We start from the raw sequence: 14958 nt of genomic DNA, 5'->3' as shown, positions 1-14958 counted from the left end.
CACCACCCTTGACAGGAACATTTCAAAGCTCTATGGTTGTAGTTTAGAGCTCATGTTTTTATTTTTTTATTTTTTGGGGTTTTTTTTGGGGGGGTCACACCCGGCAGTGCTCAGGGGTTATTCCTGGCTCCAGGCTCAGAAATTGCTCCTGGCAGGCACAGGGGACCATATGGAGCACCAGGATTCGAACCGATGACATCCTGCATGAAAGGCAAACGCCTTACCTCCATGCTATCTCTCCGGCCCCTCATGTTTTTATTTTATTTTATTCTTGGGGCATAGATGTCAATTCAACCTTTTATTTATTTTTATTTTAAATTTTTTTAATTTTATTTTATTGAAACCATTGTGATTTACAAAGTCCTACATAGTTGGATTTCAGATATACAGTGAATCAGGGCCATTCCCACCACCAATTCTCTACTTCCCTCCAACAATGTTCCCAGAATGTATCCTATACCTGATTTTTTTTTTTTTTATGGTTTTATTTAAAGAAAAGGGATTTTTGTTTTTCCTTTGGGACTACACTCAGCAGTGCTTAAGCTTGCCGGCTCTATGTTCAGAGGTTACTCCTAGTGGGCCTGAGGGACCATAAGGAGTCTTGGGATTGAACCCAGGTCAGCTGTGTCCAAGGCAAGCACTCCAGCCTCAGGAAGACATTATTTTATTTATTTATTTATTTATTTATTTGGATTTTGGGCCACACCCGGCGGTGCTCAGGGGTTACCCCTGGCTGTCTGCTCAGAAATAGCTCCTGGCAGGCATGGGGGACCACATGGGACAACGGGATTCGAACCAACCACCTTAGGTCCTGGATCGGCTGCTTGCAAGGCAAACACCGCTGTGCTATCTCTCTGGGCCCAGGAAGACGTTATTTTACAGAATAAAATATTAGGTGAGGATTCAAGGTTAGATAAGTTCCTAAACTATTTTTCCTTCGTAAAATGATCATTTGCTCAGTTCCTTTCCCACATTTCTTTATTTCGATCACTTCATTTTCTTTTTTAATTTTTTTTTAATTTTCTTTTGAACTATTTTTGTCACCAGGATGGCACAGTGATAATACATAGCATTCAAAAAGGACAGTATATGAGGACATTGCGGCCACCTTGTGAAAGTTCTCTGCTCCTAACCATTCCAAACTTGGCTATATCCTGGGAAGGACACATTGTCGTCTACTCCAGCATTGAGGAAAAGAATATGCTCAAGGTATATATATGTCACTTTCCTGAAATAGACCTACATGAGAAACTTCCTGTTCCCTTCCCACATTGTAGGAGACATTTTAAAGAAGAAAAAAATACCGGATTTATTCACTGATCTATTTGGCGGGCAGAGGTTGTTCCATACCAGCTGTGCTCAGAGGCTACTCCTGACTCTTTTGGGGGTTGCTCTTAGAGGTGCTCAAGCTAGCATTGGCTTCATGCATGGCAAGTACCACACAATACTAGTTCTCTAGTCCAAAAACAACGTATTTCTTTCTTTTCTTTTCTTTTTTTTTTTAATTTTGGTGGGAAGTGAGTGGGCCATACCTGACAGCGCTATGGAGTTACTCCTAGCTCTGCACTCAGAAATCACTCCTAGCAGGCTCAGGGGCTCATATAGGATGCTGGGAATCAAACTGGAATCAGCCGCGTACAAGGCAAACATCCAACCCTCTGTGCTATTGCCTCAGCCCCAAACATATTTCAAAGGGTAGCTTCTTCACTCCCTCCCTCACATCCTCCTTCCTTTTTCTTTTCCCACCCTCCTTCCTTATTTCCCCACCCTTCCTTCCTCCCTCGCTTGCTTCCTTCCTCCCTGCTTCCCTCCCTTCCTTCATAAAATATGGGGAACAAGCTATTAGATGGATCCCTGCCACCATTTGGTCTTAGTATTTTGTCTTAGGATATTTCTGTTAATCTGCTTATATAATTCACTGTTTTAAATTTCTGTTTGTGTGTGGCTTTATTTACTAAAGTGGAATTATAATCAATTTAAATGATTTTGTACAAAGCCTGGTATAAGTAAATAGCTAAACATTTTACATGTTTATTTTCCTTTCAATGGTAATCTCTTTAAAAATTAAAAAAAATATATGGATTGTAAGAATGTGAAGTTGTTTGAGACTGGATGAGGTTTTAGTTATTTTGTAGGTGTGAAAATTCTTAGTGTTTATTTACCTACCAGTCTGATTTAAAATAATATCCTTAATAGTGTCAGCACATCTTCTCTTTGAATATATCTGGTGCTTATTCCAAAATGTTAAGCCCCATATCTTCATAGTTTTAATTCACGTTATAAAGAAGTTTGTACTTGTGGTCATTAAAATTTCTTCATTTACCTTTTGCAGGATAAGAATGCATTGCATCTATTTTCTGTCAATGGCAAATATCTCAGGTCTCAAGTCCTGACAGAACAAATATCAGACATATGCATAACTGGAGAACACATTGTCCTGGGAAGTTTACAGGGCTTCCTATCTATAAGAGATCTCTACAGGTAAAAGAGAATTATTTAAGTTATACTTAAGAAAAGGGAAGCACTTCAAGACTAAAAGTTAACTAAAACATTTCTAATCTTTTTGGTTTATCATTCTGTGAGCATTTTTTAGCAACTATAAAAGAACTTGAGTAATGTAAGTATTCCTGAATTAATAAAAAAAAAATACGTGCATACTCTTTAAAGTTATCGAACTACAAAGTTACAAATTTATTCATGATTGAGTTTCAGGTATACAATGTTCCAACACTAGTGTTTATTTCCCTCTACTATTGTCCTCAGTTTCTCTCCTCTCTTACCCCTTGGCTTGCCTCTATGGTAGACACTTTTTTTTTTTTCCCTTTTAGGCACTGTGGTTCCCAATACTGTTACTTAGAGCAGAGATTGGCAACCTTTTTTTTTTTTTCAACTGAGCCAAATCTCGCCAAAACCACAATTGAAATTTATTTTGAGAACCACACAGGGCGCGCACTGACATAGGCTAGGAGCAGAGTCCTGACTCCTGGAGCAGCCGCCCGGCACACAGAAGAGCCAAATTAAAAGTGTAAAGAACCACATGTGGCTCGCGAGCCGCAGGTTGCCGACTACTGACTTAGAGTATCATGCATATCACTTTACTTCCTTTTAGCTCCCAGTCTTCATCCAGAGAACCACTTCCCTCTCTCATTGGGTTCCTTTCTTGACCTTCTTCCCTTCTTCTACCTCTGCAAAGTTTCCTACTAAGGATCAGTTCTCCTGCTCTTTGTTTCTATTGTCTTTGGGCTTTCGTTTTTGCATACTATGTTTCTTTATATCCTTTATATGAGTGAGATCATTCTGAATCTGTCCCTCTTCTTCTAAATAAATTCATTCAGCTTACTACTCTACAGATCCATTCAAGTATTAGTAAATTGTATGATTTCATCTTTTCTTACTGCTGAGTAGTATTCCATTGTGTGTGTGTGTAGTTTAGCCTCTTTAGCCAGTTATCTGTTCTTGGGCACTGAGTAGTTTCTATATTTTGGTTATTGTGAATAGTGCTGCAGTAAATATAGGAGTGCAGAGGGCTTTTCTATCTCGTGTTTTAGGGCCTTTGGTGTATATTACAAGGAGTGGAATTTCTGAGTCATATAAAACAATTCCTAGTTTTTTTTAAGGAATGTCTATATACCCAAAAAAGGTTGGACCAGTGAACATTTCCACCAGCAATGAATTAGGGTTCTTTTTTCCTCTGGTTATTCTCTTTTTCTAATCCATCCTGTCTTTGCGTCCTTTACTTGTTGCATTTTTAGGTCTTTGGTATTGAGTGATGTTATTATGGAGTTTTGTGCTTTTTTTCTGTAAAAATTCTGTGTGTTTGTGAGTTGTATCTTGTCTTCAAGAATACCCTTTAGGACTTATTTCAAAGTTGTTTTCAAAGCTGAAATTTATTAACTTTTAATTCTGAAGTTCTGTTTTTTTAAGTTCTGTTCCTTCAAATCTGAATGAGAGTCTGGCTGGGTCAAGTGTATTTGGTAAGGTATTTCTTTCACTGAGTTTTTTTTTTTTGTTTTGTTTTGTTTTGTTTTGTTTTTTTACCCACCCACTCGCCTTTCACTGAGTTTTTGAAAACTAATTTTACACTATTGACTTTATGCTCACAGGGTCTTGCTTGATTAATCTTTAAATCTTATGCCTACTACTTTATAATTTCTTTCCTTGGCCCTTTCAGTATTCTCTCTTTTTGGCTTTATCATTCTGATTAGGATGTATCTTGGAGGATTTTACTTGGACTTCTTTTAGCAGTACCTTCAGGGCTCTTGGATCTGAGTGAGTGCATGTGCTTTTCAGCTCTAGAACCAGCTCAGCAATGATGTTTATTTGTTTGTTTGGTTTTGGTTTTTGGGTCACACCCAGCAGCGCTCAGAGGCTACTCCTGGCTCTACACTCAGAAATCATTCTTGGCAGGCTTGGGGGACCATATGTGATGCCGGGATTCAAACCACTGTCCTTCTGTATGCAAGGCAAACGCCTTACCTCCATGCTATCTCTCCGGCCCTTGTTTGTTTGTTTTTATTTTGGATTCCTCAGGTTACTCTTAGCTCTGTGCACAGAAATTACTCTTGGCATGCTTGGGAACAATATGGGATGTTGGGATTGAACCTAGGTGGACTGCTGCAAGGCAAATGCCCTACCTGCTGTGCTTCAGCCACAGCAATGATGCTTTTGACTATTGCTTCTTCATTGGGATTGTCTTCCTGGCCCTTCAGGAATCATCAGAATCCCTGATTATTCTAATGTTTTTTCTCTTGAATTCATCTGAAAGTTATCTTATCTGCTGTTTATTGATTTTGAGGTTTTTTTCCCCCATCTTCTTTTGTCTCATCTTGTAGCTCACTAATTTTGTCCTCAGCTACTACTGAGTTTTATTTTATTTGCATTTTCACTTCACCAACCAAATTCTTTAGTTCTGTCATTTCTGCTTGTATTTTTCTTATTTGTGCTCTCATATAATCTTCTGTTTTATTGGATGTCTGTACCATTGTTGCTTTGAGCTCACCGAACATTCTAACATTTCCTCTGTAAATTTCTTATTCAAGAGATTAGATAACTGTGTTTGTTGAGTTAGAGCCACTTTCTTCACTTACTACAGATGATGTTCTGCGTAAGGAAACACTAACCTAGAATGTAATATATGTTTAGTAGGATTCTTTATTCTTTAAGCAGAAAAGTCATAGCGCTAGGTGGAATAGCTCAAGTAATTGAGCACATGCTCATGCAAAAGGCTCTAAGTTTTATTGCTGGCACTATATGATTGTCAGACACCACCACTTATGGGCCTGGTTGCTTCTGAGTTCTAAGGGGCCAGAGCACAAACTATTAGATACATACAATTAGGAAAGTCTAACCAGGAGTGGCCCCAGACCTCCCAACTTCTAGGCGTGGCTTCTATAAAAATAAATAGGGCCTGAGAAATAGTACAGTGTGGAAGGCATTTGCCTTGCACAGAGCCAACCTGTTTTTGCTCCCTGGTACCCCATATATTATCCCCAGCTTGCCAGGAATAATTCCTGAGTGGAGGGCCAGGAGTAACCCCTGAGGACCTCTGGGTATGGCCCAAAAATCAAATAACTAACTAAATAAATGTAAGCCATTCATCTTTTTCATAATAGGTTAGTGTGCTTAAATATTTTTGCATATTTTAATAGACTATTGAATGTTTTTGTATTATTTTTTAATATTGCACCTTTAAGGAAGCAAACAAACCAGTCTTATTGACTTCATCTTTACAGAAACACACACTTAAATTTTGCCTTTTTTTTTTATCTAGTTCTACTTATTAATCAATAAGGTGAAAATCATTCTCATCTATATGGTTAGAAGAATAACAAGTTGTAAAGAAAGAATATATCTATGAAATATTTTAGTAATGCCAACAATCTGACCCTTGTGTGAGTCCAAGTTTTTGTATCTTCAGTTCTTACATCTGACAAACTAGATGATTGTTAAATTAGCATTCAGAAATGATCCTTGTTATAAATTCAATTAATCTGTTGTGATGTGTGTAATTACATGTGTTTTCTCTTCTAGCTTGAATCTCAGCATCAACCCATTATTCATGCGATTGCCTATACACTGTATTTGTGTAACCAAAGAGTGCAGCCATATTCTTGTAGGATTAGAAGATGGCAAATTGATTGTAGTCGGTGTTGGCAAGCCAGCTGAGGTAAATGCGACCATGAAGGAACTTTTGGGAATACTATTGGTTTATTTCATTTCAGTTCATTAAGTATAAGCATTTTAACAATTGTTTTAGAGGTATAAAGAATCAACAGAATTTCAATTAGGAAGTCAAGTGATCTTTTATTAGAGTATATATTATAAAACATCTTATATATAATAACATATCTAACATATATAATCTAGTATATATTATTGTATATATAGTTTATATTAATATGGTACATATTTTGTTTATATTATAATTAACTGAAAGCATATATTTGATAGTTTCTGTTTCTCTAAATGAATAAGACAGTTCTTTTTTTGTGTGTGTGTGTGTGTGTTTTTTGGGGGGGTCACACCCGGCATGGCTCAGGGGATACTTCTGGCTCCATGCTCAGAAATTGCTCCTGACTGGCACAGGGGACCATATGGGATGTCAGAATTCGAACTGATGACCTTCTGCATGAAAGGCAAAAAGCCTTACCCCCATGCTATCTCTCCGGCCCCAAATAAGACAGTTCTTATGTTTTATTTTCAAATCTAGAGTCAAGAAGGCTACTTGGAGTTTTAGTACATAAAAGCCAATATTAAGAAATAAAATAGGGGATGGAGAGATAGCACAGCGGTAGGGCATTTGCCTTGCATGCAGAAGGACAGTGGTTCAAATCCCGACATCCCATATGGTCCCCCAAGCCTGCCGAGGGCGATTTCTGAGCATAGAGCCAGGAGTAGCCCCTGAGTGCTGCTGGGTGTGTCCCAAAAATCAATCAATCAATCAATCAATCAATCAATAAATAAATAAATAAATAAAATAAAGGGCTGGAGAGATAGCACAGCTGTAGGGCATTTGCCTTGCATGCAGAAGGACAGTGGTTCAAATCCCGACATCCCATATGGTCCCCCAAGCCTGCCGAGGGCGATTTCTGAGCATAGAGCCAGGAGTAGCCCTGAGTGCTGCCGGGTGTGTCCCAAAAACCAAAAAAAATAAAAATAAATAAATAAATAAATAAATAAATAAATAAATAAATAAATAAAATAAAGAGCTGGAGAGATAGCACAGCTGTAGGGCATTTGCCTTGCATGCAGCCAATCCAGGACAAATGGGTGGTTTGAATCCCGGAATCACAATTGGTCCCCTGTGCCTGCCAGTAGTGATTTTTTTTTTTTTTCGGTTTTTGGGCCACACCCGGCGATGCTCAGGGGTTACTCCTGGCTGTCTGCTCAGAAATAGCTCCTGGCAGGCACGGGGGACCATATGGGACACCGGGATTTGAACCAACCACCTTTGGTCCTGGATTGGCTTCTTGCAAGGCAAACGCCGCTGTACTATCTCCCCGGGCCAGTAGTGATTTCTTAGCGCAGAGCCAGGAGTAACCCCTGAACACTATCAGATGTGACCCAAAACCAAAAAATAATAAAATAAAATAAAATAAAATAAAGGTTGTTGTTGCTCAGTGGTAGAGCACATGTGCGAATGATCATGACCAGTGCGCGTGTACACACACACACACACACACACATATACACACACATACACACACACAATACATAGTAAAACTTCTTACTTTAAATAAGTGCTCAATATGACTATATGTCTGACAGTTATCATTTTTTGAAAGCATCATACAGAGGCTTTTACTTGTGATTGCAAATACCCCATATAATGGTCTCATTCTCTGCAAATTTTTTATAGTTACTTGTCAATGATGTTAGGGTGATGGGCATTTGTTTTATATGTTTTATATGTGGCTGACCTGGGTTTGATCCCCAGCATTCTTATATTGTGCCCTTTGCCTCATAGTAGTAATGTCTGAATGCTTACCTTTGTGCTGCCAGGTGTGGCAAAAAACCAAAACAAAACACCAAAAAAATCTAACTCTGTATCTATTGCTGTGCTACTGCTTCGACCCCCCTCTTTTAACTATTTTAATATCTTGTTAGTTTGTGTACTCCTTTTTAGAATGTTATTCTAACAAACTATTATTAAAATAATTGCAACTTTTATTCCATATGTGTCCCTCAGTGTCAATGTCTATATTTCAGTGTTTTGCCTGTATTTAAAGCCATTTTTTTTCTCTTTTGTGCCACCCCAGGCAGTTTCCTGGGCTTACTTCTGGCTCTGCACTCATGGACTATTCCTGAAGGGCTCAGGGGATTGTATGGAGTTCTAGGAATTGAACCTGGGTTAGCCACATGCAAGGCAAATGTTCTATCTGCTATACTGTGACTCTGCTCTACTTAAAACCATTTTATACAAATTTATTTTTACTATTTTTAGAGGTCAATCATTAGTAAATATCCAATATAAAGTTGCACTCCTATTCTCTAATAATGTGGTTATTACTTAAAAGCTTTGTCTTTATTCCAAATTTGATTCTGCTTCTGTGGTTTACTTAGTAAACCTACCTTCCCCCACTTTAAATAATCTGTAACTTTCTGGGGTTGTTGTTTAATTGTCTTTGGTCACATATGGTGACTCTGGACAGTTCCTATTTTGATGCTTGGGTGTTTGTCCTAGTGCTTCTGGGAGACCATGAAGGTATTGGAAATCAGACCCACAGCTCCCACATGAAAGCATGCACTTCAGTTTCTTGAACTATTTCCCCTTTATGATTTTGCTGAACTTTTATAAAAAAATTTAGTGTGTATGTTTTGGTTTTTTTTTTTTTGGTTTATGGTTTTTGGGTCACACCCAGCAGCGCTTGGGGTTACTCCTAGCTATGAGCTCAGGAATTGCTCCTGGCAGGCTTGGGGGACCATTGGGATGCCGGGATTCGAACCACCGTCCTTCTGCATGCAAGTCAAACACCCTACCACTGTGCTATCTCTCCAGCCCCTAAATGGTTTCTTTTAAAAATTGTTCTTATGGGCTGGAGAGATAGTACAGGTGTCATGTGACTGATCCCAGTTTGACCCCACCATCCTGGCTTCAATGCAGATGCCTTAACTTTTCTCTGTATTCTATTTTTAATATTTGCCCTCTGGTATCAGAGTGATAGAACAGTGGGTAGAGTGATTTCTGAGCACAGAGCTAAGAGTAACCCTTGAGTACTGCCAGGTATGGCTTAGAAACAAAACAAAAAAAAAAATTGTCCTTTGTTTTTTATGTTTAGGTGAGTTTTGTTTTTGTTTGTTTGTTTTTTCGGGCCACACCCATTTGATGCTCAGAGGGGTTACTCCTGGCTAAGTGCTTAGAAATTGCCCCTGGCTTGGGGGGACCGTATGGGACTCCGGGGAATCGAACCGTGGTCCTTCCTTGGCTAGCGCTTGCAAGGCAGACACCTTATCTCTTGCGCCACCTAGCTGGCCCCTAGGTGGGTTTTTTTTTTAATTACTTAATTGAATTATAGGTCTACTGTGGTACAGTCTAAATAAATATATAGAACTTTATGTTATATATGTTTATATAGAACAGGTATGGTTGTGTAGAAATTAATATTTCTGTGTAGAAATTAAATATTTCCATATTTAGTTATAAAAACACTTATTTTAGAGCTATTTTAATCTAAAAGTTTGGAGCCGGAGAGATAGCATGGAGGTAGGGCATTTGCCTTGCATGCAGAAGGACTGTGGTTCGAATCCCAGCATCCCTTATGGTCCCTCGAGCCTGCCAGGAGCAATTTCTGAGCATAGAGCCAGGAGTAACCCTGAGCACTGCCAGATGTGACCCCAAAACAAAAATAAAATAAAATAAAATAAAAGTTTAAGAATTTTTGTTCATTTGTTTTGTTTTGGGCCCACATCCAGCATTCCTCAGGGTTACTCCTGGCTCTACATTTAGGATTGCTGGGGATTGAACCCAGGTCAGCTGTATTCAAGACAAGCACTGTACTAAAAGGAGTGCTGTTTTAGCTCTGTGGCTCCTACAACTTCAAGATCTTGACTAATCTGTAGTTTAAAATTTTTATTTGTTTTCTATATTATATTATCAGTATGAAATTTATATTTATAAATCATAAATTCAGGTGGTACAGATTAATAGAAGTGATCTTTCTGGAAGTGAAACAAGTTTGCCACATTGTCAGTGCATAAGGCTTATCTGATTTTTTTGTTTTCGTTTTGTGGGGAGCAGGTTTGGATTTTGGGGTCATTTGGTGGTGCTCAGGGGTTACTCTTGGCTCTGCACTCAGAAGTTGCTTCTGCCAGGCATGGGGGACCATATGGGATGCTGGGGATCAAACCTGTGTCTGTCCTGGGTCGGCAGCATGCAAGGCAAATGTGCTGCTGCTGTGCTAATGCTCCAGCCCTGCATAAGGTTATCTTTTGTTACTCCAGTAAATGTACCCCAGAGAACCATCTCTATAGATTTTTAATTATTTTGACTATAAGTTTTGATCACTACTTAAGCACCATATACAAAGCATTGCATGGGGGGCCACATGGGATGCTGGGGAGTGAACCCAGGTCCATCCCAGGTTGGCAAGACAAACGCCCTACTCTGTGCTATTGCTCCAGCCCTGCATAAGGCTATCTTTTGTTACTCCAATAAATGTACCCCAAAGAACCATCACTATAGATTTTGAATTATTTTGACTGTTTTTTTTTTTTAAGTTTTTGGGCCACACCAGCGTTGCTCAGGGGTTACTCCTGTCTGTCTGCTCAGAAATAGCTCCTGGTAGGCACGGGGGACCATATGGGACACCGGGATTCGAACCAACCACCTTTGGTCCTGGATTGGCTGCTTGCAAGGCAAACGCCACTGTGCTATCTCTCCAGGCCCTATTTTGACTAAGTTTTGACCGCTACCTAAGCACCAAATACCAGGCATTACAGTGAGTAACCTCAGACATTGAATGAGTAAGTAGCCTCTGAGCACTGCTGGGTGTTGGTCCCTCACATGCTCCCCAAAAAGGGGTATCTACTCCTAGGGACATACTGTAGAAACGCAAAAATACCATATAGAAAATCCCTCTGCATTTCTATACTCATTGCCGCACTATTTACAGTAAGCAAAATCTGAAAAAAAAAAAAAAAACCATTGCCCAAGAAAAGATGAGTGAATAAAGAAGCTGTGTTATATCTACACAGTGGAATACTGTGCAGCTATTAAGAAAAAAATGAAGTCATGAAATTTGCTTATATATAGATGGATATGGAGAGTATTACGCTGAGTGAAATGAGTCAGCGGAGAGGAATAGACATAGAATGATTGCACTCATTTGTGAGATGTAAGAAAAAATATATAATATGGCAATAGTATCCAGAGACAGTAGAGAAGAGGGTCAGAAGGAGCAGTCATTGGTAGGAAGTTGCCACTCCTGGTGGACTCAGGGGACCCATATGGGATGACAAGGATCAAATCTAGGTTGGCCACATGGAAGGCAGCTACCTTAAACTTTTGTTTTTGTTTTTGGGTTGTACACAGTGATGCTCAGGAGTTACTCCTGACTCTGTGTTCAGAAATCACTCCTGGGGCCCAGAGAGATAGCACAGCGGCGTTTGCCTTTCAAGCAGCCAATCCAGGACCAAAGGTGGTTGGTTCGAATCCCGGTGTCCTATATGGTCCCCCTTGCCTGCCAGGAGCTATTTCTGAGCAGACAGCCAGGAGTAACCCCTGAGCAACGCCGGGTGTGATCCAAAAACCAGAAATCGCTCCTGGCAGGCTCGGGGGACCATATGGAATGCTGGGAATTAAACTGGGGTCCATCCTAGGTTGGCCATGTGCAAGGCAAATTGCCCTGCCATGGTGCTATAACTTCAACCCTTAACCAGGAAATTTCTAAAGGGTCATTTATTCACTGATTCAATTAATTAGAATTAATTATTCTTATAGGCTGAAAAGTGTTCTAGTGTTACCTGTTTAATAATGTACAAAATGGGGCCGGAGAGATAGCATAGAGGTAAGGCATTTACCTTTCATGCAGAAGGTCATCGGTTCGAATCCCGGCGTCCCATATGGTCCCCCGTGCATGCCAGGAGCAATTTCTGAGCACGGAGCCAGGAAAAACCCCTGAACATTGCCGGGTGTGACCCAAAAACCACAAAAAAAAAAAAAAAATAATGTACAAAATGTGATTTTTGGTTTTTTTGTTGGCTTTGTTCCTGGGGCTACCACACCCAGCTGGTAGCTAATCCTGGTGTCATATTTATCATCAATTTCATTTTTCCCTTCTTAATAAGAACTAATTTTTTTCTCTGAACTGCTTTAAACAGGTACGAACAGGTCAGCTTTCTCGAAAATTGTGGGGCTCTAGCAAACGACTCAGCCAGATTTCAGCTGGAGAGACAGAATATAATACTCAAGAGTTTAAGTGATCGTTGTGTTCATCTTCCAAGTAACTAAACAGAAGTTTCTGAATAACTGACATTTAATTTATTATTTTGCCACTTTAACTCTGTCTCTTAAGTGTTTCATGACTTTTCAGTCCCTAAAATAATGTAGAAATTATTGGTTTCGTTTGTATAGAATGCTTAGCTTATATTACTATTTGTTTCAACATTATAGTCAGTGCTGAATTAATAACGCAGTGAGCTGTACATATGCTGTGTAAAAGGGAGGTGGAGGTTAATCTTGGCAACATGTGGTTCTGCAGCTGCTGCCTGGAGCTGCCCTCAGTGCTGCTGATTGGGGCTCGGAGCCAAAATAAAAAAAAAAAAACCTGCTTCACATTCTTGAATCTAATATTATTTTTGGTCTGTAAAAATAGATGGTTTTGGGAAAAGACATTGATTGATTTAGTTTTCTATTACCAAAGCTTAGACCCATTTTTAAAAATAAACTTCTCAAGAAATTTAACTAAATTAGCTTTGTTTTCTACATAATAAAACATAAGATAATTCTACTAGGGGTACAAATAGTAGAGAAGATAAGAGGCAGGGCTTCTAATTGAGTTCATCGTTTTGCTTTTTATCAGCCACCATATTAAAGTGTTAACTTATTTATATGAGAGTCCTGATTGGAGCTAATATTTTAAAGGCACTTGTTGCATATATTTTTGTGTTAGGGCTATTGGAAGCTGGTACAAAAATGTTCTGCTACTATTTAGCACATTACTAATGATAATTTACTGAAATACATTTATTTTTAATGGTTGAGTACGAATAAGTAATTGAAGATAAAACTATACAGATGCATTTTGTTAATAGTATAATAAACAAAATATTCTTATTGTTGATTTCTACTTTGGGTCCTTTAGTATTGCAGCACAATTTGTATTTTTAAAGTTTAAATTTTCTTGGCTTGTTTTACTAAGTAAATATTAAGTAATTACTGTTTACTCCAATAATTTGATGAATCAGTAATGGTACCTAAAGATATTATATTTTTACCTGAGATTTTTTTCATATTCTTGAATCAAGCAATTGAAAAAGCATGCAACTAGTCACTTGGTTGTACCAATTTTAGGAAAAAACTGTATTTATTTTTTGTAATATATATAAAGGTTAGGGTCATGACTGTATAATGTATAGTTTATTGTTTTGTTCTTTTTAATTATTCAGGATACTGAAGAATATATTGCCTGATAGAGTTGTTTTGGGAATCTAGATTGTTAGATTGAAAAGATACTGATCTTTTTTGTTCGTTTGTTTCTCTGGTAGTACTGCTAATCAAACCCAGACCTCACACAAGCAGGGCAAGAGTTCTACAGCTGAGCCACATTCCTGGCCACTGAAAAAAGTTATTTAGAATTTAAAAAGATGGTTAGCAAAGTGGGTTTTTATCCTTCTTCTTTTTTTTTGTTTTTTGTTTTTTGTTTTTTGGACCACATCTGGTGATGCTCAGAGGTTACTCCTGGCTATGGGCTCAGAAATCGCTCCTGGCTTGGGGGATCATATGGGACACCAGGAGATCAAACCATGGTCCGTCCTAGGTCATTGCGTACAAGGCAAACGCCCTACCATTTGTGCCACTGCTCCAGGTCCCTGTGTTTTTTTCCTAACAAGGTTATCATATGAGTTAGTCAAAAAAACTTAAATAATTTCATGTGTTCCTAATCTGAGATTGTATAGACTTGGAAAATTCATGAACCCTCTGAAATTATGTGGAAATTCTGTAAACGTTAACTGCATTTTTTTTTTCAGGACAAAATAGTTAGTTACATGGCATGTCGGGAAAACGGTTATTTTTATTCGTTTGTTTTTGTTTTGGGACCATAATTGGCAATGCAGGCATTGTTTCTGGCTCTGTACTCAGTAATTACTTCTGGCAATGCTTGGAGAAACCATATGGGATGCCAGAGATCGAATCCAGGCCAGCTGCATGCAGGACCTTACCTGTTATACTATCACTCCTGCTCGAAAAAGATATTTTATACTAATAATTTCACAGTCACAGATTTATTTACATTCAGTGTCTTCTTAGTTGAATAAGTGAAAAAAATTACCTCTGCAGTTCTTTTCCTGTACCCCATCTTTTCTTTATAATCTGTAAATAAGTGAAAATAATTATAAGGAAGAGATTTCATTTTGGAAAGCTTTAAAAAGGTTTGACCAGGGGCTGAAGAGATAGTACAGTTGACAAGCTTACCCTGCATGCAGGCAGCCTGGGCTTGATCCCTGTCACCCCAATATCATTCCCTGATCCCCCAAGAAGTGATTCCCAATGTGACTCAAAAACTAAAACAATATTTTAAAAATCTTTGGACTATTTGTGTTAAGACTAATTAAAAGTTACAGAGTCAGAGGGTTAGTATAGTAGAAGGTGCTTGACTTACACATGGCTGACCTGGGTTCTATCCTCAGCACCCCATATTGTCCCCAAGCCTGCTAGAAGTGTTCCCTGAGCACAGAGCCAAATAAGCTCTGAGCTCTACTTGGTAGACTTTCCTCCCCAAATAAAAGTTAATGAAGAGG

General features: G+C 38.7%; 1 protein-coding gene across 1 annotated transcript in view; it reads left to right on the top strand.

Annotated features, from left to right (window-relative positions):
- The window catches only part of NBEAL1 (neurobeachin like 1), a 185556-nt gene extending 172693 nt beyond the window's left edge, over window positions 1-12863 (top strand). Inside the window, exons 52-55 of the mRNA XM_049773321.1 lie at window positions 1048-1209; window positions 2333-2481; window positions 6031-6166; window positions 12319-12863. Of these exons, the coding sequence (XP_049629278.1) occupies window positions 1048-1209; window positions 2333-2481; window positions 6031-6166; window positions 12319-12420 (549 nt within the window). The 3' untranslated portion in view covers window positions 12421-12863. The remainder of the gene's footprint in view (window positions 1-1047; window positions 1210-2332; window positions 2482-6030; window positions 6167-12318) is intronic.
- The last annotated feature ends 2095 nt before the right edge of the window (window positions 12864-14958 follow it).

The sequence above is a fragment of the Suncus etruscus genome, chromosome 5, assembly GCF_024139225.1.
Source record: "Suncus etruscus isolate mSunEtr1 chromosome 5, mSunEtr1.pri.cur, whole genome shotgun sequence".
In the NCBI taxonomy this organism is placed as follows: Eukaryota; Metazoa; Chordata; class Mammalia; order Eulipotyphla; family Soricidae; genus Suncus; species Suncus etruscus.
Note: the sequence above shows the minus strand (reverse complement) of the source record. Positions and strands in the feature narration are given on the sequence as shown.